The sequence below is a fragment of the Podarcis liolepis genome (assembly GCF_965112155.1).
Source record: "Podarcis liolepis genome assembly, chromosome: 6".
In the NCBI taxonomy this organism is placed as follows: Eukaryota; Metazoa; Chordata; class Lepidosauria; order Squamata; family Lacertidae; genus Podarcis; species Podarcis liolepis.
In genome coordinates, this window is record NC_139559.1 from 13,905,687 (window position 1) to 13,929,133 (window position 23,447).

The following is a 23,447-nucleotide window of genomic DNA, read 5'->3' on the forward strand; positions in this document are numbered from 1 at the left end:
CAGGGCAGAATCTGCAAGTGTGCCCGGGGTAGTTCTGCTGCGAAAAGCAAATGAAACAAATCCTGCCCCATACATAAGATTACATGAGGGAAAGGTGATAGCAGGGCAAGCCCAAGACTTTTGCCACTGAAAGCACACAATGAGAGGGGGAATGCACCCATATCCCTTGCAACATCACAGAAGGTGCTGGGATACAGCCTCTAGAATTCTCCTCTGCTGCTGCTTGTAAAAAATAACAATAATGCCGCTAATCCAAGCAGATGATCATGCAAATGAAAAAAAGACATGCAGCTCTAAATGCAGTTGCACGCGTTTGATTCGCGCAGGGAAAATGGCAAAAACAGCCTGAAAAGAGAATTAAAACTGCAAAAATGGAGTGAAAAGTGAAGGGAAAATGGAGATTTTGCTGGTTTTTAAAAGGGGTTTCCAGAGGTTTAGAGAGTTGTTTACAGGCTTTTCAGATGGTGTTCCCCATCATACACAATTTCATGTACATGCACGGTACCTGGGAACATAACCCCCACGTAAATGGGGAGTCGCCTGTACCAGAATGGATTGCATTTAAAAGCAAAGGAGGGTGCAGTCGGGGGAAGATACTCTTAGGAATACTGAGGAAAGCATACTTACAAGAAATTCATCTCTAATAAAATACTTGGCCCTTGTAACTCTAGGATCCTCACCAGGTTCCGGTATTGCTGCTCAATTAAAAAAAAAAACAAGAAGATTATCTTAAAATAGGAATTCATATAAATATCTTGGCTTGGGTCCAAAGAAGTGAAAGGAAGCAATAGCTTAGCGCTAGTGGAATGCTTCTAGAGAGTGCACAACCACAATCTCGCAGGGGTTGCGTTATAGCACAAGAAACACCGTGAATAAGGAAGTTATAGGATGTAGCATATAGACTCTAGTGGGCCGTAAAAGGGAATTGAAAGTACCATTGCGCAAATCTTGGTCAGGAGTCTGCAAAAATGGAAGGACTTTTGTAAACAGCTTTTCGCAAGCAGAAGAGGATTTCGGATAATGAAAGGACATCTTTGGATCCAAGCTCTTATAATTTATGCACTGTCATCTAAAACTGTCTCTCTCCCCCCCCCCCCGGCTTCTAAATGCTTTTGGACTACAACTCCCAACCATGTTTGCTGAGGCTGATGGGAATTGAAGTGCAAGACATTTGGAGGGCACCAGGTTGAGAAAAGGCTGATCTAAAATCTATTGGGCTGAATGCAACTAAGCTACTGCGCAGAACAGAATGGGGTAAGGAGGTGGGGGAAGGGAGAGGAACTTCTGTTGCGCGAGTAGAAGTCATTTCACTTTCAAAATGACTTGGCTAGATGCAACCCACTATCTGGAAACTCTTCAATATAAGGTATCATTGGCATTGTTTTAACCAGATAAAGCATTCACCTTGTTTGAACTGCAACCGGCCTGATTGGAGGCGAAAGGCAGTTGTATCAAAGAAACAAAACGACATTTAATAATCGTGTACAGTTGTGCATCAAACAGGAGACAAATCTTGCATAATCTGACACTTTACAAAAAATTAATAGATTGAAAATAGCAAGCACGTGTCGTCTACCACTTAAGACTTACAGAGCAGAATTCATCACTAATGCAGAACTTACTTCCTTCTCCTGACCCTCATTCCCCGGTCTAAGATAACTGAATGCTAGAGAGTCTATTTTGCTATTAGGGCTGTGCAGAATGTCGGGTTTCTTACCATCATCTGGTGTAGTGTAGCGATCGAATTCTGGAAAGTAGTCTTCAATCTTAGATTTCCCTGCCAAAACCTTCTCTGCTAGCAAATCCTGCTTGTTCAGGAAAAGAATTACTGAAATGGTCCGTAGCCACCTACAGAAAATGAAAGCCAATGTACTGTTAAAAGCTGCGGCCAAAATAAACGAAATAAAGCAGTATAAACCATGGCAACAGCACCTGTGCATTATCTGGAAACTATAGGCGGTGAACATTTTGGGCGCGTCCAACTGACACATGATCACTGTTGCGGGGGTCCTTTTGTACCCGGAAGAAAGAAAAATGAGGGAAGTAATGGGGGGGCACTCTTATATGCATGCCACTGACGCATGCGGGGGCCAGAAACAGAACCCCTGTGCAAAATGCTCCCCACCTGTATTCCCAAAAGTTTTCCTGCTTGCCTCAAATACTTCTCTCTCACTCTTTTTAGTCAATTTTTATTGCGTTAAAATGGATACATCCATACAGTATTTGCCATTACAAGCTTACAACATAAGAAAGAAAGAAAGAAAGAAAGAAAGAAAGAAAGAAAGAAAGAAAGAAAGAAAAGAAAAATGCAAGATAAGGACAAGTGTATAAAAATCAAGGGGGAAAAAGAAGAGAAAAAACATACATAATTATGGAATTCCTCAACATTAAGTATTTTGTTAATGAAATGATTATTCACACAATTAGATATAAAAAGTGCTGCAAATATTTAAAAAGACTTCCAAGTATTCTCATTGTGCTTTATCTGTTACCGCATAGTTACCTGTTTCTTGTGATTTTTCATTATACCTCAGTTAACTTTTATGAATTTCAAGGATCAGTCTAATTCTGCCAGGAGATTTCTGTTTACACCATAATTTTTCAAGTATTCTTTATATATTCTCCATTCCTTATAAACTCTCTGTTTTGCCTGACCTCGTAACTCTTCCTGTCATCTTTGCTAGCTGCAGGTATTCTACCATTAGATTCTGCCAATCCACTATACAGTGGTGCCCCGCAAGACGAATGCCTCGCAAGACGAAAAACCCGCTAGACGAAAGGGTTTTCTGTTTTTCGATGCGCTTCGCAAGACGAATTTCCCTATGGGCTTGCTTCGCAAAACGAAAAAGTCTTGCGAGTCTTGCAATTTCCCCCCTCCCCCCCTTTTCTAAGCCGCTAATAGCCTTTTAGCCGCTAAGCCGCTAAGCCTTTAATAGCCGCTAAACCGCTAATAGGGTTGCTTCGCAAGACGAAAAAACCGCTAGACGAAGAGACTCGCGGAACGGATTAATTTCGTCTTGCGAGGCACCACTGTACTGGGTATTGAATGACTCTTCCAGTTTCTTGCCACTAATATTCTGACAGCTGTTATCCCATACACGGTCAATGGTGATTTTCCAAGTTCCTTTGGCAGCATGCTTAGGAGGAAAATTTCCAGTCTTTTTTAAAAATTAAGTTTAGGTAGTTTTTTGAGTTCCTCATATATATTATTCCAAAATTCACGGATTTCTATACAGTTGCACCACATACTCTGGTTTCTCTTCAGATTGTATAAATCTTTCGCCTTTTACTCAAATACTCACTAGTATGACCATTTCACTAAATAAATGCATAAACTCCTCTATTTTATATTTACACCATTTTAGCACTCTACACAGTATTTTTGCTGTCACAACTCAATTATAATATAGCGTTGCTAATTAAGGGTACGACTGATCAGATCGGAAGAGACGGACCTGTTGTTCCAGATACTCTTGAAAAGGTTTAATGCTTCTTGAAGCCGGTTGGTCTGATTGTCCTCTCGTATAACCATATTGTAGCTACTGCTGGCCACCACAAATATGATAGCAGTCACATCTAAAAGAAACAAAAACAAAATAATCCGTAACACCACAAAACCTTTGCAAGCCTTCTCTGTGCTCTAATCTCTTTCTGGTGGAAAGGAATGGTAGAGCATGGGGGAGAATGGAGGAGAGGACAAAATTTAAGATCTTCTAGGCACATGCGGGAGGTCAGAATGTAAACGGAAAAGGGTTGCACGAGGGCAAAAAAGATGGGAAGGACAAAATGTAAACGGAGCTGGAGATAATATCATGTACATTGCCAAGACAAAATATTCACTACGTAGCTTGTATGATGCATTTTCAATCTTACCATTAAAACACTGGATCCATTTTCGGCGTTCATCTCTTTGCCCGCCAACATCAAACATGCTAGAAAGGAAAATAAATGTCTGAGTGACCCATTAGAGCTTCTCTTATTTAAACTGAGTGTCTGAGCCAGCGAAGCAGTGTATTTGACACAATCAGTGAAGTGACTTTAGATCCTTCCCTCTCAACTAGGGTCCACCAAAACGAGAAGTTAAAATTATGTGGAGCTCTGCAGGCTCTGACAACTTATACAAAGGCCTTAGTAGCATGTTAATCAAATGTACTCTTCCAATTATCACTTTTACAAGTTGAAACTTGATTAAATATTTGGTGCATGTTATTGTTGTTGTTGTAGTAGTAAAAATACATGAATCTTTTTGCAATCCAATCTACAGGATTCTATCCAAAACAGTTATCCCACTGTACTTACACAAGATTTTATCTAATTATCACATGATAAATATGTTTGAAAAGCTTAGCTTAATCAAGTCTGAATTGGAGTGCCATGTTTAGTTATACTTACTGGAAGTTTACTTTGTCCACCTGAAACTTGGTTTCAAATATTCCTGATGTCAGAACTCTGCATCTAAGAAGGTCCTTAAAGAAAACGGGGGGGGGGGGGGGAAAGGCCAGTTACTAATAAGGAGTCCCCTGCCCTCTCTCCACAATGTGGTGGGCTGGAAAACGAGCCTTAAAGACAGACAGGACAGTATTTTATTGGGGGGAGATCAGAATAAGCAGCACTATCAAAGGGTTGATCAGCATTTAGGCTGAGACCCTACCTGCCCGCGGACTGTCTCGCCAGAGTGGTGCATGCGCTGGTTATCTCCCGCTTGGACTACTGCAATGCGCTCTATGTGGGGCTACCTTTGAAGGTGACCCGGAAACTGCAACTAATCCAGAATGTGGCAGCTAGACAGGTGACTGGGAGCGGCCGCCAGGACCATATAACACCGGTCCTGAGAGATCTGCATTGGCTCCCAGTACGTTTCCGAGAACAATTCAAAGTGTTGGTGCTGACCTTTAAAGCCCTAAACGGCCTCAGTCCTGTATACCTGAAGGAGCATCTCCACCCCCATTGTTCACTGAGATCCAGCGCCAAGGGCCTTCTTGGTAGTTGTGCCCGCCCTGTGGAACGCCCCCCCCATCAGATGTCAAGGAAATAAGCAGCTATCCCATTTTTAAAAGACATCCGAAGGCTGCCCTGTTTAGGGAAGTTTTTAATATTTAATGCTTTATTGTTTCTAACACTCGATGGGAGCCGCCGAGAGTGGCTGGGGAAACTCAGCCAGATGGGCAGGGTATAAATAAGAAATAAAATAATAATAATAATAATAATAATAATAATGGCATGTGAGTGAGTACAAGGGGATTGGACACAGAAAAATAGTGAGTAAACATAGGCCTATGTGGTCCCGGATCAGTGTATCTGAGAAGCTGCTTCTCCCAGAACATCCCATGCCAGACACTTAGACCTGTGAGATCTGCTGATGGTGGCATATGCCCCTGCGGGATGGAATCCTGCCACTCAAGCAGGTGCTTTTAGTGCTGGGGCACCAGTGCTCTGGAATTCACTTCCTTCACAGCCCCAACACTGTCATATTGTTGAAAACTCCCCCCCCCCAGTCTTCCCAAATTAGCCTATTTTACTTCTGCAGTTTTCAATTCTTGTTATATTGTCCTTATGATCTGCATTATGTTTTCTATTCTATTTCTATATGCCTTTAAAAAAAAAGTGGCTCTGTTATTTAGCTGTCCTGGTATTTTGCATTTTTATAGTCTACTGTCGGGCAGAGCTGGGTTTTATTTGACGTTGTAAGGTGCTTTGTAGAGGACGTTCCCGAAACGCAGAGCATAAATGTTTAAACAAATGTGTCAACTTGTTTTCTCACAAGCTGTTTTACTCACCTGGTCAGACGGTGTGTATTCATTTTGCTTGACTATGTCAATCTTGTCTAGAAAACTAGAGAAGAAAAATGATCTGCATTGGTAAAATTGCATAATAGCCGCTGCTAACATTCTTTTATAATCTACTGTTGTTTCCAGGTGTTTCTTGATGTTTCATTAAATATTTTTATTCTTGATTTTTTTTTTTATATTTTGATTTTCTTTATATGTTGGGGAAAGCACACGTTATTCTAAAAGTAAGCTGTTAAAGTAACAGGAAAATGTATTTATCAGTGTCATCCAGCAGAGGGCCAGAAACACAGCTTCCACATCACCGAGTTGTATTAAAATAGCCATGAGATCGAAGTATAAGCTATAAATAAAGCCAAACTGCAGTATTCTCTCACCCCATTGTGGGTCTCCCTCACTTAGCATAGCACACATTTTAGGATATTTCCACATGACATAGAATGATTAAAGTAACCGCACTGATTACTTTTTTTAAAAAGTAAAGAGAAAGGGGAAAAAAAAGATGGCTGAAAGGTACACATGCAGCCTGAGATACTCCGATTCTTTAAAAAGTCTGAACGGTTTCGGTACGTGTGTTTTACATGTAACAGTCACAACTGAAGACATGCTATTTCCCTAATGATAGAGGATGGTGCTCCAGGACAGAATAAGCTGCGTATGGGGTGATTGAGTTTCTATTGCTACTTTGCATACTGTACTTATGGGGGGGTCTCCCACCGCGGCGGCAGCCAGGAATGTGCAAAACGCAAGCTTCAATTACTAGTACAAATAGATAAGATGTTTGGGTTTCAACATGGTCAGGTAGCTCTCCTGCAGACAGAAGGCAGAAATCTGGAATACCTTGTAAGTATGATCCGAAATAAAAAGAAGTAAGCAACTTCTTCTTCGTATACACTAACAACCCTTTGAATGGAGCTTAAGCAGGAGGGTGGGATTTATGTGAAATAACGTCAGGTGTAAGGAACCTGTGCCCCCCCCAGATGTAGTTGGACTCCTATTACCATGTTATGCATGTGAATAATGATGCATAACGATAATCGTAATGTTATAACTCAAGCATAGAATATTCACATACATGTGCCTTAAAAAACAGCAACAAAGTAAATGGAACTCGGAAGGCAAAAGAAATGAAAAATAAAAATGTACGCGTGGGGAGAAAGATGAAACCATTAAGGTCAAATAGGGCTTTATAGCTTAGGAAAGAAACTGCCTTGGTGGTTGCAATATGGGACTTCTAAAATGAGTAATTCTAGGTGCTTAACCAAAGCAACAAAGTCATACTAAACACACACACACACGAATATAATTCTTTGTCTTAAGAGGAAATACTCCGTCACAAGATTTGAAATTAGCCCATGAAACTGATAACATCATATTACAGTGAGCAGTACCATTACTCGCTTTTTAAAGGATTTGAAGAGAACCAAAGTCTATTGCGTGCTATTAGCTAGGATAGTTAAAATCTCACTCCTTATAATCAGAGGCAGGATTTGTTCAGATGTAATTCTAAACCATGGTTTAGTATTATGTAAGCAAGTCTACTCAAATCTTGGGCTTGTGTCTCCCCCTCCACTTGCCAGGAGGAGGTGACTGAAAACACTCTGCGTCCTGTTTTAAACAAGTTTTTGGACGATGGTTTGATCCTGACTTTTTTTTAACCAAGCAGTTGAAACTAACAAGGGCTTGGGTGTAATGTCCTAATCATTAGAGGCTAAAATCAAAAGCAGCAACTTTCACTCTCCTCCTTTGGAACTGATGTGAGTGGGAGGAGGGGAGGGGAGCCTGGGGCTTGAGCATAATTGTGTCCCAAAAGACTCACATGTGTCAATATCAGTAGAAAGAATGCTGGACAGAATCAGCAGATAGGACCACTTGCCTAACCCAATTTAGTAATTCTTGGGCTCCTTATGTAGCCTGTCCTAATGGGTTTCCGTAACAAAAGATTCCTACTTACACGTGGATATGACATTAAAATAAAGACTTGAAATCAAATTACAATTTATAATGAATTAAGTTAAAATTATGTACCATTTCAGAAGAGGGGGAAAAGGTAGGAGTCAGAACTATACATACTCAAATTCACAGAACAAAACTGCTTTCATCGTATTGTTTTGAGACAATACTACTACGTAAAAGATGGAGACGTCACAGAAAACCTGGGCCATTTATCCACATACTGCCTTTCTCAGATTCACCTTAAATCTGTTCCTGACCTCTTCTTCCACTACAGCAATGTTGAACAATGAGCTTTAAAAAATCTGACTACAAACCTAAGTGGGAAAATTCTTTTCTTCCTTCACATTCTCCTCATATTAGATGTCAAAAGCAACTTTTAAAACTTGCAATGTCTTCGTGTCTCACATGATTAAGCAAAGTATTATATATTACCCTGTATTTGCATACTTGGTTGATAGCATTAGTTTTTTAGGGTATTACACTGATATTCTTGACAACTGAATCCTTCTCTGTGCGATGTAGGAACGAAACACGCTGCGGAAATACAAATTATTTCTTCTCATTTAATTGGCCAATGTGTCTAACTATATGTTCCAACTAGCGATGGGTAGGCTTTCTACGACTCACATTAGACTGCCTCAAAATAAGGCAAGCTAATTCTCCCCAAATTAAGCAGCAGCTTGGCTGATTTCTGAACCAATCTGAAACAGTTTCCAGCTAGAGTTAACAGAGGCTTGCACTCCTCAGAGCGTAAACCCCATGTAAATTGGGAGTTGCCCGTGCAACACGTTATGTGTGGGATCTACACTGACTACCAACCTGCTACTGGGCCAAGTTCAAGGTTTTCATACTAACATAAAGGGGCCTATACAGCTTGAAACCAGGCTACTCGAGAGACCACCTTTATCCCTTACATAATCTGTAGTTCACTACATTCTGCAAGGAAGTCTTAACTTGGAATTTCTAAAATATGAAAAGCTGACTCTGTAGCAACTTGGAGCAGAGCTTTCAGTGTGACAATTCTCTTCTGTGGACCAGTGTCCCTGCTGAGGTACAACAGTCCCCCACTATTTGTAGTTACTGGAAACGACTGAAGACGTTCTGGTTTTAAGAAGCTTTTGCAGAAGATTAGGGGGCAGGGGAGAAAAGCTTCTGTGTTTATAAGGATTGTTTTTAAACCTATCTTTGGTCATTTTTAAATTTATGGCTATAAAGCAACTGGAAATGTATATGAAAGCAGACTTATAAATTAACAAAATGTTATACATATTACACATTTTATAGACACACACACGGGACACTCTGAATTCAAGCAAGATCCCCAGTGAGTGAGATTCACCGTAAAAGTGCACTAGCAGCAAAAATTAAAACAAATTCTCAAGTGACAGGGGCTTTTGAGATGGCTGGGTTAGGTTATTATTTTTATAAAGTGTGGAGGTACACCAACAAATGACAACATGCTGTGCTAAATGCATGGTAATTATGATGGACTCCAAACTGTAGAGTTTAAATCATGATGTCAATGTATATTTCAGGAGGAGGGTATGGGCACTGGAAGTCATGCTAACTTAGGAGTGCAATCCGTGTTGGCCTCAGGTTTTCCACACAATATTAAAAGTTTCATTTTTACAATAAATGCCCAGAAACGTTGTTCTTATTTCCCTACTCAATGCCATTGGTTTTGGATATGCTGACACGGTTAGAAAACGAAAAAGAGATTTCCAAATACTGAAGCAGAAAAACACACACACACCACGCAACTGTCTTGCTGTTGTTTATGCAGACTATTTTTAGGCCTGTGATTTCCTTGAAAAACACCAGTGACACAGGAGAGGCAGCACTTTACAGGAGATGGACTCCAATGGCTCCATGCATGGTGGGTAGAAGTCTGAATGCTATAAAAAATTCATTCTGCCCAAAATATAACAACCACCATTCAAAAACAGAACTCATTCAGACAGAGGAAAGCCTGACATTGTGTGACGGTTGCTAGACAAGCTCACATCCTCTCCAAATGCAGTATTTATGCTTAAAGGGGGGGGGGGGAGAAGAAGAGGAGCACATATTAAGCTAAGCTCCAAGAGCCCTAAGCTCTGTACAATGGCTGGATAGGTGTCCCAAAGGCCAAAGGAAGGGCTAACTATACTTTTTAGGGTTTTCAAAAAAGCAGCAAGCTCTCTGAGAAACTTTCTGGATATGCCACATAGAATGCTCAAATGAAAATCTCAGATGAAACAAACTTCTGTTATTAGTACTAGGGATCCCAGAACACTCTAAAATGGTCTTGGATTGACACAGAATAGTAAACCACAATTTTTAAGAAAAACTGAAAGTGTTGTTTGCCTCAATCCAGCCCAGCTGGATTGTTTTCTAGGCATCAAGCACCATGGTTTGCTTTTAACTTATGAACCACAGGCTTGTTTAAGCTATGGTTTTACATTGTGTATGAATTTGACAGTCTTGCTTAACCATGGTTTATCTGGGCACCCTATCTGAGATGCTCGCCAAACTATAGAGGCGTGAGACATCAGCAGTGGGAAAACAAAGTGCCCCCTCCCTTCATTCTCTTCTTGGAGAAATCTGTATGTTGCTTTAAGACTCCCTGAAGGTGAGGACTAGTGACAAGACAGCCTATTATATTGTGTGATTTAGCTTCATTTAATTTAGGATTCTGTCTTTCCACAGAAAGCAGAGGGAAAGGACAACTTATCACTAGGAACATACTTCTCTGCAGCCAAGACAGCTGATGTGAAACCAGGAGAGGTTTACATCTTGCAAAGCTTTCACAACGGCTGAGAACTAAATCTGCCTTTTACACATTTCTTTTGATACTGTAAGCATTTATTTGGTGCCTGCCTCAATTTAATTCAATGGCATAAGATGGATTGTAGGAACGTGACACTCCTTTGTATTTCCCCCCTATATATACAGTGGAAAAAATTGGGAGGGGTTCCTTTAAGACAACTATAAATATATTTTTAAATGTCTCAAGAGTGCAAGGGCTAAAATTAAAAGCTAACCCTCTCCCTCAACATTCACCAACTTTTAGATTACAAGAGCTTCTTCTTCTTCTTTAGTAACTTTGGCACATGGAGGTGCTCCTGAATACCTGGCAATCACAGTTTGTGTTCATGTTCTGAGCATCTGAATCAGTGACTGAGCACTGCTGCACCAGAAAAAGACAACTATGGAAATATTAACATGCAGCTCCCAAAGCAAAAGATTCATCCATTTACCCAGCCGGAAAAGAATCAAAAGGAGTCATTAAAAACACAAATAAATCCAGTACTCCTGCCATTTATTAGCTCTACTTGTTCTGAACGTGTTTGGGAGAGAAAAAAATCCAAGCCCCTCTCCTTTAAGTATTAATTCACTTTACATGGATTAAAAAAAAAGAAGGCGGGGGAGGAAGGAAGGAAGGAAGGAAGGAAGGAAGGAAGGAAGGAAGGAAGGAAGAAGAGTACCAGTAATTTTGCCTTCTGAGAAATAGTCGTTTGAATATTTAGTGAGTTTGAACTAACGTGAGGTTGACATACACGTATAAATTATCAATCTCAAATCTCAATCTCAAAAGTAAAATACTTTTTGTTTTGGGCTAAAATGCCAAAATAATAAGAATAAGAATAATCTTAAAACAAGACAATGTTTAAGATTAGGAAGAGAAAGCCAGCTGTACTTGTAGCGACACCATCTATGGGAATATGAATGATCTTTCCTTCTAGACTTCTGACATTTCTGTATCTTTTCTCTATACCATAATGTTATGCCGGAAGTACTTCTGTACAAATTCCAAGTTTATTTTCAAACTGAACATAAAAAGAGTACTTTTGGGTTTCCCATTTTCTTTAAGCATAATGAGCATTTGAATTTCTTTTCCAAAGGGACAATTATGTTCCTAAATTCTTCCCTACCAAGGATCGGGGCAAATCTGCCATTTCAAGTGGTTGCGTGGTGAGTCCACAAGAGCAGAGAATGGAATTATCATTTTCGGTCTCTTCTTAAACTTCTGGTTTTACCTCCTCACTTTAACAAGATATGCTCACATTTAATTGTCATAAAACATGCATAAGTAAAAATGTTCTTTTTCTTTATGCGAACATCAAAGAATTTACAAATTTAAAACTCACTGAAAAGAAAAGTTAGACAAAACTTGCCAACAAAGGACTGTCTGCCTCAATGAAAGGGGGAGGTTATGCCAAAAACAAGATACTTAAAAATGTACACTGAATTTAGAATAAACAACATTGTGCCCTCCTCTCTCGACAAAATAATCCCATTTAGATTCTAAGAACCAGACAAAATTAATGCGAAAAGCAAGGAACCAAAAGCATCTTTTTTCTGACACTATTTTAAGCACTGCAATCTATTTTTTCAACCATCTATGTATACAACAGCCCTATGAGGGAGAGGCATGTTTTATATATTCATATTGCAGTGTGTGCATGAAGAAAGAGACTACGTATGCTATGACTGAAAGAATGGTTTGCTTACAGGCTTATCAGTTTATGCCTGAAGTGAGATTTGAACAGAAAACTTCCCAATTCACTGTCTTAGCCACTATACATCTATGCAAACTCTGTTTAAAATATTAGAAAGAATTATAAATTCTCAAAAAAACAACAACAACCCAAAGCTGCCATTTGTCTGCAGAAATAAAACCACACCTTTCAGCTCAAATGATAAAAATGATGGATGTTTCATGCTTAAAAGTGCTAACAACTGAAGTGCAGATGTTAACTTCGAAAGCAGTTTCGAATAAAAGCACTGTGCTGAAACGTCCATCTCTGAATAAAGTTACATACATGAAATACGTTTTGGAGTTTGTGGGAGGAACAGCAAACGTGGGTGCAACATAAAAACAGCTTTCACAACGGGATCAGCTTTAATTACAGAATAACTCCAGCCACTTGGGAGGTGGAAGAGGACCACTGGTCAAAATTTCAAACAAATAATGAAAAAGCAGTAAACTATGATTCGATATATTTGGTATCGTCTTGTGTTAATCTTTTTTTTGCAGTTCCTTATATGGTGTGTGAATTCAAAAGAGCATTTAATAATAATAATAATAATAATAATAATAATAATAATAATACAAAATTAAAACTACAGAATATGAAGACCACAGCTATCTCAGAAAATTATTGTGCTGCACTGCACTACTTTCAGAAAGAAAATAAGAACCCTTCCTTGACAAACAAAGCAAAACAAAAACCCAGCGTGGCTATGCTTTACTAGCCCTTTCTCAAATACATAATTAAAAACGCAAGCGTGCAAAATGTAGTGGAGGCTGCAAGAATTGTGTTTAGTTACTGTGGGAGAGTAAGCTCTACGCCGTTCGCAAATTGCTGGGGCCCTACAGGACAGACAGACAGACAGACAGACTGGCAGGCAGGCAGGCAAGAAGAGAAAAGGAAAGTCTATTTAAAGAAACTGTAGATGTCTTTTTTCTTTTTCTGCCCGTCTAAAGTTAGTCTGGCTTAGAGGATGCACTAACCCTCCCAATCAGTTTTACATTACAGCACAAGTCCAGAAATAGCTCCCAGCCGCCTTGGCCTCTAGCACGGTTGTCATGACAATGGAACCACAGTTCTATAAATAGATCATCAGCACCAAATCTTGTGAGACACATCTGGAATGGGGCCAGCCTAGCCCCAGCTTGACAAATAAAAATAGGCACAGGCAGTTGGAGAGGCTGGAAAGGTACAATACATCTCTCAACTTGTACACAAAGACAATCAGAGCTGGGCAGGGAAATAACTCTGATTGCTTTTTAATGCAGGATTGGTTTTATGGTAGGGTTATAAAAACACGAAGGCTACATTATTCATACAAAAGCTGCAGTTATGTGTTTACGCTGATTTTTTTCCATTCCCTCCTGCAGTCTGTGGCAAACCATGTCATTTCAAAGCTCTTAACAGTATAATTTCTTGCCTGCCTATGAAGGAGAGAAAGCAAACTCTCTCTCTCTCTCACACACGGAAAACCAGGTTGTTCTTCAAGTTTTCTTAATATTTTGGACTGTGTCCAGTACATTTCGCTGCTTGCAGGACACCAACCTCATTGTTTTAAAAGACGGCAGGGATGTGGGCGAATGGTAACAACCTTCCACACAGCAAGGGCTCCCAAGGAACCATGTTACTGTTTTGTGTTAGCACTTTTAAAAACCCAAACCCGTTAAAAGCGATTTCTGTTCTATTTAGAAAAGAAAAGGCTTCATGTCTTCTTGCCAAATGGCAAGCGATCCATATCTGCGCTTGCTCAGGAATTATAAAATGGGAAACTTGATTTAAATTGACTTTTTGTGCCTACTTGAGATGGTTTAAAACCCGATCCGTTTGAGTGGTGAAACACACAACCTGACAACGAAGCAGATTCTTAAGCCATTTTAAAGACTCTGAAGATACCTTTAAGGACAAAAGACCTCTCAAGGAGGTTTGCAGTGTAAAGGCACATTAAAAACATTAATAAAAAGAATTTAAACTGAAACTAAGGGCTGTATTCAACTATGTATGTGTATAGAACACTTCTGTGAGTGCAACAAAACTTCCCCTCCCCTCTCCCCACCAAATATACTCCAGAGGTTTTGGGGAATGCCTAGAACAGCTCTGGAGTTTGCACACATTGAGAGGAGAAGTTCCACTGCACTCATGGAAGTCATTCCACATGCTCAGCAATTTAGTTGGCTACAAATCCTCAACATATGCATTAGAAACACAGTACTCAATGTGGCTGACACAGATCTAGGCCTCTTTAAGCATTAAAATCCAGGTAATGAATGCACAACGGGAGGCAGGTGGCGCGGTGGGTTAAACCACCGAGCCTAGGACTTGCCGATCAGAAGGTCGGCGGTTTGAATCCCTGTGACGGGGTGAGCTCCTGTTGCTCAGTCCCTGCTCCTGCCAACCTAGCAGTTCAAAAGCACGTCAAAGTGCAAGTAGATAAATAGGAACCGCTCCGGCGGGAAGGTAAACGGCATTTCCGTGCGCTGCTCTGGTTCGCCAGAAGCGGCTTAGTCATGCTGGCCACATGACCCGGAAGCTGTCTGCGGACAAACGCCGGCTCCCTCGGCCCATAGAGCGAGATGAGCGCCGCAACCCCAGAGTCGGTCACGACTGGACCTAATGGTCAGGGGTCCCTTTACCTTTTAATGAATGCACAATTCCACCCCTTTTGCCACAATTTGCACTGACTCGCACAAGTTGGAAGACAATGAAAATGGTGATGGAGAGTGGCAGAGCTAGTGCTCTTCTCCCCACTGTCCTCTTACATGTTTACTTTCTCGTATTTATGTCCGAAAAAGGGTACTACAGATGGCAAACATTTACCGTGGCGCAACATGCATAAGCCCGCCCTGTTATGCCCTGTACTCTTCCAGGTTCAAAATGGCCTGCGTGTCAACAGACTGGCAGAAAATGGTCACCAGCTGTATGACTCCTTTAACAATGAAACATCATCCAGAAAGAAGCTGGGCCTTCTGTGTGTTTACATGCACAACAGCCCAGGTAACCATTAATGAAAATTAATATAATGGATATATAATCTTTAATATAAGTATTACCTTATTTTGCTTCTGCTTATCATACAAGCAGGTGGCGCTGTGGTCTAAACCACAGAGCCTAGGGCTTGCTGATCAGAAGGTCGGCGGTTCGAATCCCCACGACGGGGTGAGCTCCCATTGTCTGGTCCCAGCTCCTGCTCACCTAGCGGTTCGAAAGCACATCAAAGTGCAAGTAGATAAATAGGTACTGCTCCGGCGGGAAGATAAACTGCGTTTCCGTGCGTTGCTCTGGTTTGTCAGAAGCGGCTTAGTCATGCTGGCCACATGAACCGGAAGCTGTACGCCGGCTCCCTCGGCCAGTAAAGCAAGATGAGCGCGCAACCCGAGAGTCGTCCGTGACTGGACCTAATGGTCAGGGGTACCTTTACTTATCATACAAGCAGACTTAAGTTAAAAGCTTGATTCATATAATTAGCCAATGAATTGTCTGTTTTGAAGAAAGTGATCAGTCAATTTATATGACATCAGTTGAAAGGGTAGAAAATGCAGTGAGATTATGCTGGCAAGTAAGCTTGCCTATGTTCATGGTTGTCCAAGCTGGTTTTAGTACGGATGTGAGAATTTTATGCCTATTGAAATTGCAATGATAAATCTTTCTGAGTTCTTCTATATAAGCTCCTTGCCATTTCTGTTATGACTTTGATTGAAAAATGGCATAACTTGCAAATGGCACTGATTCAGGTTGTGATCAACGGGAACAGTTACAATTAGGCTGCTCTTTTAGCTATTGCTGTGAAGTACTGAGCAACCCAGAATATAAAGCTTAAGAATACTTGCTGAAAACACAGTTGGGAATGTAGATGGAATGAAACTAATGCAACTGTAATAAGCATCTGAACAAGAATAAAAACTGCCCAAAAGGAACTAATACAGGCATTCAATGCAAACTGCACCATCAGCCCACAGGATTCCTTTAGGTCCCTACATGGATAGTTTCATTTTGAAAAATTGTAGAGTAAGCTTCCTACAGAGTCAAATCTATATGCAGGCCTTCATCCCTACCCCACCCCCCGCCGTGCAAAACAACCACATACAATTTTGTCTGCTTGCAATCTGAACAATGTATATTTCAGAAAGTAGCTGCTTGCATATAAATACCCTGGAAAATTTTACACTGCAACATACTGGTTACATTCAGAATTTCCATTCGTTTGTGTTGAAGCGAGGCTTACATGCCCCTGTGCCAAGGGTTTAAGGACGAAAAACCAATGCCAAGCTCTATTTAGAAAAAGAACTATACAGTTATAGCAAGCATTTTAGAGAATTTCTTCAGAGAATTTCCTCCTGCAAACAAAAGCTGTTCACTGGCTTTGCATGTGGAAAAATGCAAAAGCAGGAGAAAATGCTGTACATCCACAATTTTATGTATGTTCTGGCAGCTGGTAGTAACCATTTAGAATAGACCAAAATGGTCTTCTGAAGGTCTTATACGCTAGCTGTAAGAGGACTTCAGAAGCATTTATGCCTCAATTAAAACTGGCTTTTCTGAACTTCCAGGCTACTCTCCCTCCCTCTCCTTCTCCCCCTTTGCATCAAATAGCAATGAGAATGACTCTGTCATACATTTCAGAATTGCAACTTTGAAACATCACATTTCTTGCAGCTTGTGTGTGCGCTAATACAACCAGCAGCCTTCCTCCATCCAAAAGGTCTGCTCACTTAACCAGAAAGTTGTTTAACAGATGTAAGCTCACAGCATACAGGCATGAGGCAAACCGTATGAATCTGATTACCGGGCATATTTGGATTCTGGGAAGACTCCTATCAGGGGCATCAGCTCCTGGGGGCCAAGCGCTTTTGCCCCCCTCCTATGTTTTTGGGGTATCCCGCACCCCAAGTCCAAAAAGTGCAGAGGCCAAATTTGACAGGTGGGCAGGGCTGTCCTCCTTGAGGATACATGCTGAATGGTATTGCATGCTGCTGAGAGATAAAGGTAAATCAATGGGGCTGCACTCCTCCCCCCCCCCCCCCCCGGCCAATCTCTCTCCAGATAAAGGTAATCAATCAGGGTGACCAAGGCTGATTCAGTCCAGGCTTGAAGCCAGACTAAGCAATCCTTCTCATGCAGGAATGTCTGCAGTTAGACTGCCACTACTGCCTCCCCCCCCCAAAAAAAGAGGCGCTGCTTGTTCAATGTTTAAGCAAAGGTTGGATGGCCAATCCCTTCCAACTCTACAATTCTATGATTCTGTTACGAGCAGAGACTGCAGTGTTTTAAAGAGATATTTGGTAACACAGATGGGACAATCCATCTTGACTTGCATTTTACACAAAAACCTTTCTTATCTTCTTTTTCAGACTTCTGTGCTTTTAAAAAAAATTCCACGGAATTTTTTACTTGAGATGCAGAGAAATGCAAATGAACGTCTTGTACAAGAGGGCTTTACTGCTTCCCACTTCCTGCTGCAACCCAACTGTGTTCACAAAAAGCTACCCCTGAAAGTGGGTACATCTGAGAAATAAGGACTTCTGTACCAATATGCAGCATGCTTCGTAACACAGGGATAAGGAGATCGTATCTTTGCTATGCTTGGCAAGTGTTCTCACCATCAAAAGATGAAAACAAAGCACTAATCTTGAAACTGTAGAGTTCTGCAGTTTCAGGTGATGTCTTAAGGAAAACCAGCATGGTGTTCTCCACACACTTAACTGGGCATCAGAGTAGTTAACTTCAGCATAATTAGCAATCTCTTAAATGAGGCCAAATAGCAGAGCGTGTGCAAACCACCAAAGTAATTGAAAAGGTGAAATGGACTCTAGTTGCTACAGTAACATACAAAGAACAGTTAGAGATGCTAGCCTATTTTTAGCCCTTTCTCTTTTGCCAAGAAAACGGAAGCCTGATGAAAAATAGTTTTAGTGACAGATGCAATATTTTGCACATTAAATTACTAAATATAGTATCTCTCAAGTCACATTCAAAAATGGGAAATATAGTTAATGCAATTCAGAGGACTGCATACGAGGGTACGCAGTAGACACTGTACTGGGAAAGCAACCAATGGCTATTATCATAAAGTTGGCTGCAAGCCATTTCTATCTTCTATCCTTAAGAAATCTATTTTGCTGCGCCATCCTATGGCCATTCTGACCAGCTCTGTTGTCAATTTTCTGTTGTGAATGATATTCTTTGGTTAAATGATGAACGTGCTGACAGATAAATAAGAAATATCTAGGGAGTGCTGGAAAATTGTGTATTTTATTTTCCATGAAAAGAATAACGCTGGCCCACAGGCAATCCTCTCTAAAAACTAAAATAGTCATATTACTACTGTACACAATCTTTCCTGACACCAAAACTGACATAATTCTTAAAATTCTAATATTTAAGGCCAATTCAGATTGTTTTTGTATTAACTGATAATATAAGGTTGTATGGACTGGTTAACATAATTACAATCTGAAAATTCTGTACACGCACAGTGAGCATTGAAGCATATAGTTGTAATTAAGATGTGCAATGATATGACTCGCCCCACACTTTCCAAAGTGTAAAGAACTACAGAAACAGAGCGCATCAGTATTATGTGTGTGTGCATACTGCTTATATGTTACATTCTGCGCATGGTACAGATCTGCTGCCCTGAAACACATTCAGAATTTCCAAACAGTACTTTTGTGTATTGGTCAGTTGTCAGCAAATCAATTATTTGCTGAAGTCATATACAACTGTATGCTAATATATAAAATAAAAAGAAACATTATTTGAAGGCGTTTGGCAAACCCATGAAAGGAATGCAATTAGGCCCACACCACACTAAGCAAAGTAGGGCATATAAAAAGTTAACCGCGCTGCTAAAGTTAATACTCAGATCCCATGGCCATGTGCTTTTTTCTTTTTAGTAACATGCAAAGATGTACATTAATAAAATTATGAACTAGAGCATCCCATTAAATAACTAGGTACAATAAAGGCCCCATTCACTGCAGAACTGGCAAGAGGAACACAAACTATATTTCCACAGGGCTGGGCAGCACTCAGCTTCTGAGACGCCTTTGTGCAATCAGCAGACAGTTAGAATGCTGAGAATTTAATAAACTCCTTTTTAAAAAAAAGTCTTGGAAATGCAGATATATATAGTAGACTTCCAATTTTCATGGCTGATGAATTGTTTGAACATGAAATGGCGAATATTTCTAATGCCACTCTCGGTGCACAATAGAAGCTAATTAGTATAGCTAACCGACATTCGTAGATTTATTTTTACCATGACATTGCTACCCAGTAGCAAGCAAGAATCCTAGCAGATCTTACTGGCTGGTCACCTTAAGCCTGTTTTTTTTTCATTTTTTTCTGGATGTCATCTCCAAAAGAAGCTGACTTGCTTGGTGTCTGGTTCTAGCAAGCTAAACAGAAACTGCATTCCATACCGACTTCAACAGTTCTGCAAACATGTAATGTCAGCATTTGTAATACATGGAGCAGTATGGTCAATTAACTCCAGTTGTCAGGAATTCAAGCACATATGGTTTATACAGCAATTGTTTTCATTTCAGAAAACAACCCGTTTCATATAGGAGTTTTAATGCATGCTACAAGATGATGGAGGATGCCTTTGATATGCCCTCCTACATGACCCAGAGATGCATCTTCTTCAGTTCCCCCTGCCCACCTCACCCCTACCAACTATAGCAGCCTTGCTTTAAGAAAAAAAGCACTTTGCTGGCTTGTTGCTTTGCGCCTTCTCATTTACACAAGGACTTTCAAGGCAGGGGACCCTTTGCAGAGGATAAAATAACTTCAATGAGCAAGAGAAACAGAATCTATTCAGCGACAAGCACCTTCTAGATGCACATTCCAGGAAATAAAGCACTCAATGCTCACAGCTGCTTCTTGTACCCTATTTCAGGGACTTGAGCATAACCCATAAATGTGCGACTTGCTCTTCCCCACCCTCACCCCGCCACATGCAGCTTATTCTTTGTAATGTATCAACACAGAATTTTACACACCTGTTTTATACTCCAGTGACCCCCCCCTTAACAAAAACTTCCCACATCACATCACCTTTTGATAATTTAGTTATCCATTTTAAAAGATGGTTTAAAATGTCGTATTTCTAGCTGACTGGTAAGCACTTTGCACAAGTCTGCAACAACACTGCTTAGCAAACTGGCCCCCATGCCAGCTGTTCTAAGGCAGTGCTGTTAGAGAAGCCTTTCCCAGCCTTGGGTTCCCAGATGTTGTTGGACTACCACTCCCATCATCCTGGACTGCTGGCTATGGATGATGGGAGTTGTAGTCCAACAGCACCTGGGAATCCAAGGTTGGGAAAGGCTGTGTTGGAGGAATGTACTCATGAGCCAAAACCAGCATGGCCAATTGTCAGGGATGATGTGAGTTGTAGTACAAAATTTCTGGAGGGCACTAGTTTGGGGAAGGCGGATGATGTACCTTGTACACAGAACTTAACTATTTGAACTAAGCAATACTTCTGGCCCTTCAATGGCAAACCCTCATGGCATAACAGGGACATGAGATAATTCACAACCCATGCACATCTAACTCGTGCACATTCAGCTTTATGTGCTTGGCATTTAAAAAATAAATAAATAGAAAGAGTGCGGGCATTCAGGAAAAAAGACTTTGGCAACCCACTGAACCCAGGGTGTTTATTATTATACACGATTTTGGCTTTAGGTGCTGCCCCCAGAATGTAACCCGGGGAAGTTGAGAGTCGCTTGTACAAAATATTATGCAACTGCTCAAAAACTAAACAAAGACATAATATGTTTAGTAGGTTCTAGAAGAGATACAGTGATATGAATAAGCAATGACATCTCATCGTTGTGGGTACCAAGATGGTTTGGTTGTTGCTTACTTGTATAGTCGTATCTACTGATACTCAACTTAGTGGCACAGCATCTATCAGATGGGGGAGTGTAAAATGGGCCAGCCACAGACAAGGTAGGGGCTCCTGTATAAACAGGGGTTCCCCTAGATATCCAGACATATTATTTCATAAACTAAAAAAAAAAAGGGGATGATCTTACAAGGACTCACTCTTACTGGTTTTCAGGGCAATTCAGCAAAATTTGCAGGGGGAGGAGGAAAGTGTGGGGAGAAGATTGGTTGTTCCAAGTCCCTAGCAACTTATAGTGTACTGGTAGGGATTATTGGTGGGGACGCATGCCACAAAGTTAAAAATGTAAGCTACAAGAGAAGGTAAGATGAAAGAAAAATGAGTGCATGCCCATTTCTTTTCCTTCCTGACAGGGCTTTGGGATACAACACATTTGTTGCTAGTCACCATTTGTTCATTGCTACTGTTATACTGAAAACCCAATTAAAAATGCAAATTCTTAAATGTCAGCTGTTATGATTTCAAGTAGCAAATTTATCTGCGTACAAATTGCTTAACACTGGCTATTCCTTTAAATTCAATAAGTCAACCAAAATACATAGATTTGATTAACTTTGTATGTTACAGAACTTGCTAGAGTCTCACGAACAAGGCTAATTTGTATTTGGTATTTCATGGAAGGTGACTGAGGTTTGAGTACTTTACCTCTGTACTGCTGACACACTTTTAGATTCCCCACAAGGGGGAATCATGTTCAGCAAAGTCACGTATTCCTGGAATTTTCCTCTTCTAAGTTTACCCATAATTATTTTCAATTTCTCGCTGACTGGAATTTCTTAAATCTATGCCAGTGACTGTATTCTAACCATATACTTGAAACAATTGCCACAGAAAATTGCTTCCTAGAGAGCAATGGACCCAAATCAGATATCTTGTGAATTCAGACCAAACATGTAAATCCCCTCCTCCTTTTCAGGTTATAACTATGGTTTAGCATGATGTCTGGTCTGGTGTAATCTTAGTGACCACTGACCACCACTCTGAAGAGAGAGAGACTAAAAATCAAGCTCAGACTCCAGGTCTACTCTCTGGTAATTGGTTAAGCAGTTTTAGACTTCAAGGGAAACCACAGCAATTGCTGACTGGAAATGGGAGGGCTAAGGAGTTTGAGGGACATTCTAAAGTATCAAACTATGGCTAGGCAATTTTTTAAAGTGATGAACATTGACGAAAGAGCATCATTTTAAAAATAAATAAAGACATAAATAAATAAATTTACCTTTCTACAAATTGTCTGCTTTTTAAACAGAAAACAAAATTTTTAGAGTATGTTAAGGAGTATTAGGGTTTTCTTAGTTTTGGTTAGTATTACAATTTACTTGTCTACCCCCTGCTTCCTACAGACTCTTCCAAAGGTCTGGAATGTCCCACATTCCTTTACAAATAATACTTGCACCAAAATCAGATCAAATCTTTATTGTTGCAGTTCATGAACGGCACTGGAAGTGAACTGTGTTAGCTCTACAATCTAAATGTACATTAAAAAAAAAACTCTTGCCCGGTGGTTTCCTTATAGAACAAAACTTTGCCCAAGATCTGGGGAAGTTTTATCTCACAAGCACCAGAAGCACACCTGTGTCTATTGCCTGAGACTACTGACCACTACTGGGCCAAGGGCTTTTGCGAGAAGAAAGCTTTCTCCACTACATGCCACCTTTGCAAATATGGAACCCTTCCATTTCTGTGTTTTAACCAGGTATTTTACGAATGTATTTTGGGAAGTTGCCTGTGTTACTCTAATACCTTTCCTTTTTCTGTGCAGGGCCTTCTTCCTGCACAACGCAACGACAAGAAGCTAACAACAGCCTGCTAACATCATGCCTCAGAAATAGCAAACCCCAGCACCAGGCTAGGCTTTCTTACAAAGTATTCAGAATCCGTGCTGAGTAAGCAGCAGACATCTAAAAATAGTGCTGTCATATTTACTATGTTATTTGCTGCCTTTGAAAACAAATTTGAAAAAAACACATTTTCTATTTTAGAAAACCATTTTTCTAATACTGATGGCACTTTGTGAAGTCGAGGTGGGTGGGAGAGCAGGTTCAAATGTCCCCCAAAACGCCCCAACATTTTTCTATTATGTTGTTTGCATGAACTGCTCCAGGCCCCCTTTGTTTCCATGTTGCAATTCCAGCCAATCACAATATGCAATTCCAGCCAATCACAATATGCAATTCCAGCCAATCACAATATGCAATTCCAGCCAATCACAATACATTTGTGCAAACAGCGAAACAGGTTTGGCTACACAACAACATCACTGAGGGTGGAGAAAGCCCTCAT

At 40.4% G+C, this 23,447-nt stretch overlaps 2 protein-coding genes across 8 annotated transcripts in view; both read right to left on the bottom strand.

The window, feature by feature from the left end:
* Positions 1 to 23,447, bottom strand: part of EDN3 (endothelin 3) — a 527,748-nt gene that overhangs the window by 295,715 nt on the left and 208,586 nt on the right. The gene's annotated exons all lie outside the window — the stretch shown is intronic.
* Positions 1 to 23,447, bottom strand: part of GNAS (GNAS complex locus) — a 177,698-nt gene that overhangs the window by 5,034 nt on the left and 149,217 nt on the right. For 4 of the 7 annotated variants that reach the window (XM_083507610.1, XM_083507612.1, XM_083507615.1 and 1 more), the window contains exons 6-11: positions 5,778 to 5,832; positions 4,393 to 4,466; positions 3,874 to 3,932; positions 3,456 to 3,576; positions 1,718 to 1,848; positions 628 to 698 (exon numbers count right to left, since the gene is read on the bottom strand). In XM_083507610.1, coding sequence (XP_083363736.1) covers positions 628 to 698; positions 1,718 to 1,848; positions 3,456 to 3,576; positions 3,874 to 3,932; positions 4,393 to 4,466; positions 5,778 to 5,832 — 511 coding nt within the window. The remainder of the gene's footprint in view (positions 1 to 627; positions 699 to 1,717; positions 1,849 to 3,455; positions 3,577 to 3,873; positions 3,933 to 4,392; positions 4,467 to 5,777; positions 5,833 to 23,447) is intronic. The other 3 variants (XM_083507611.1, XM_083507613.1, XM_083507616.1) reach the window with 1 other exon arrangement.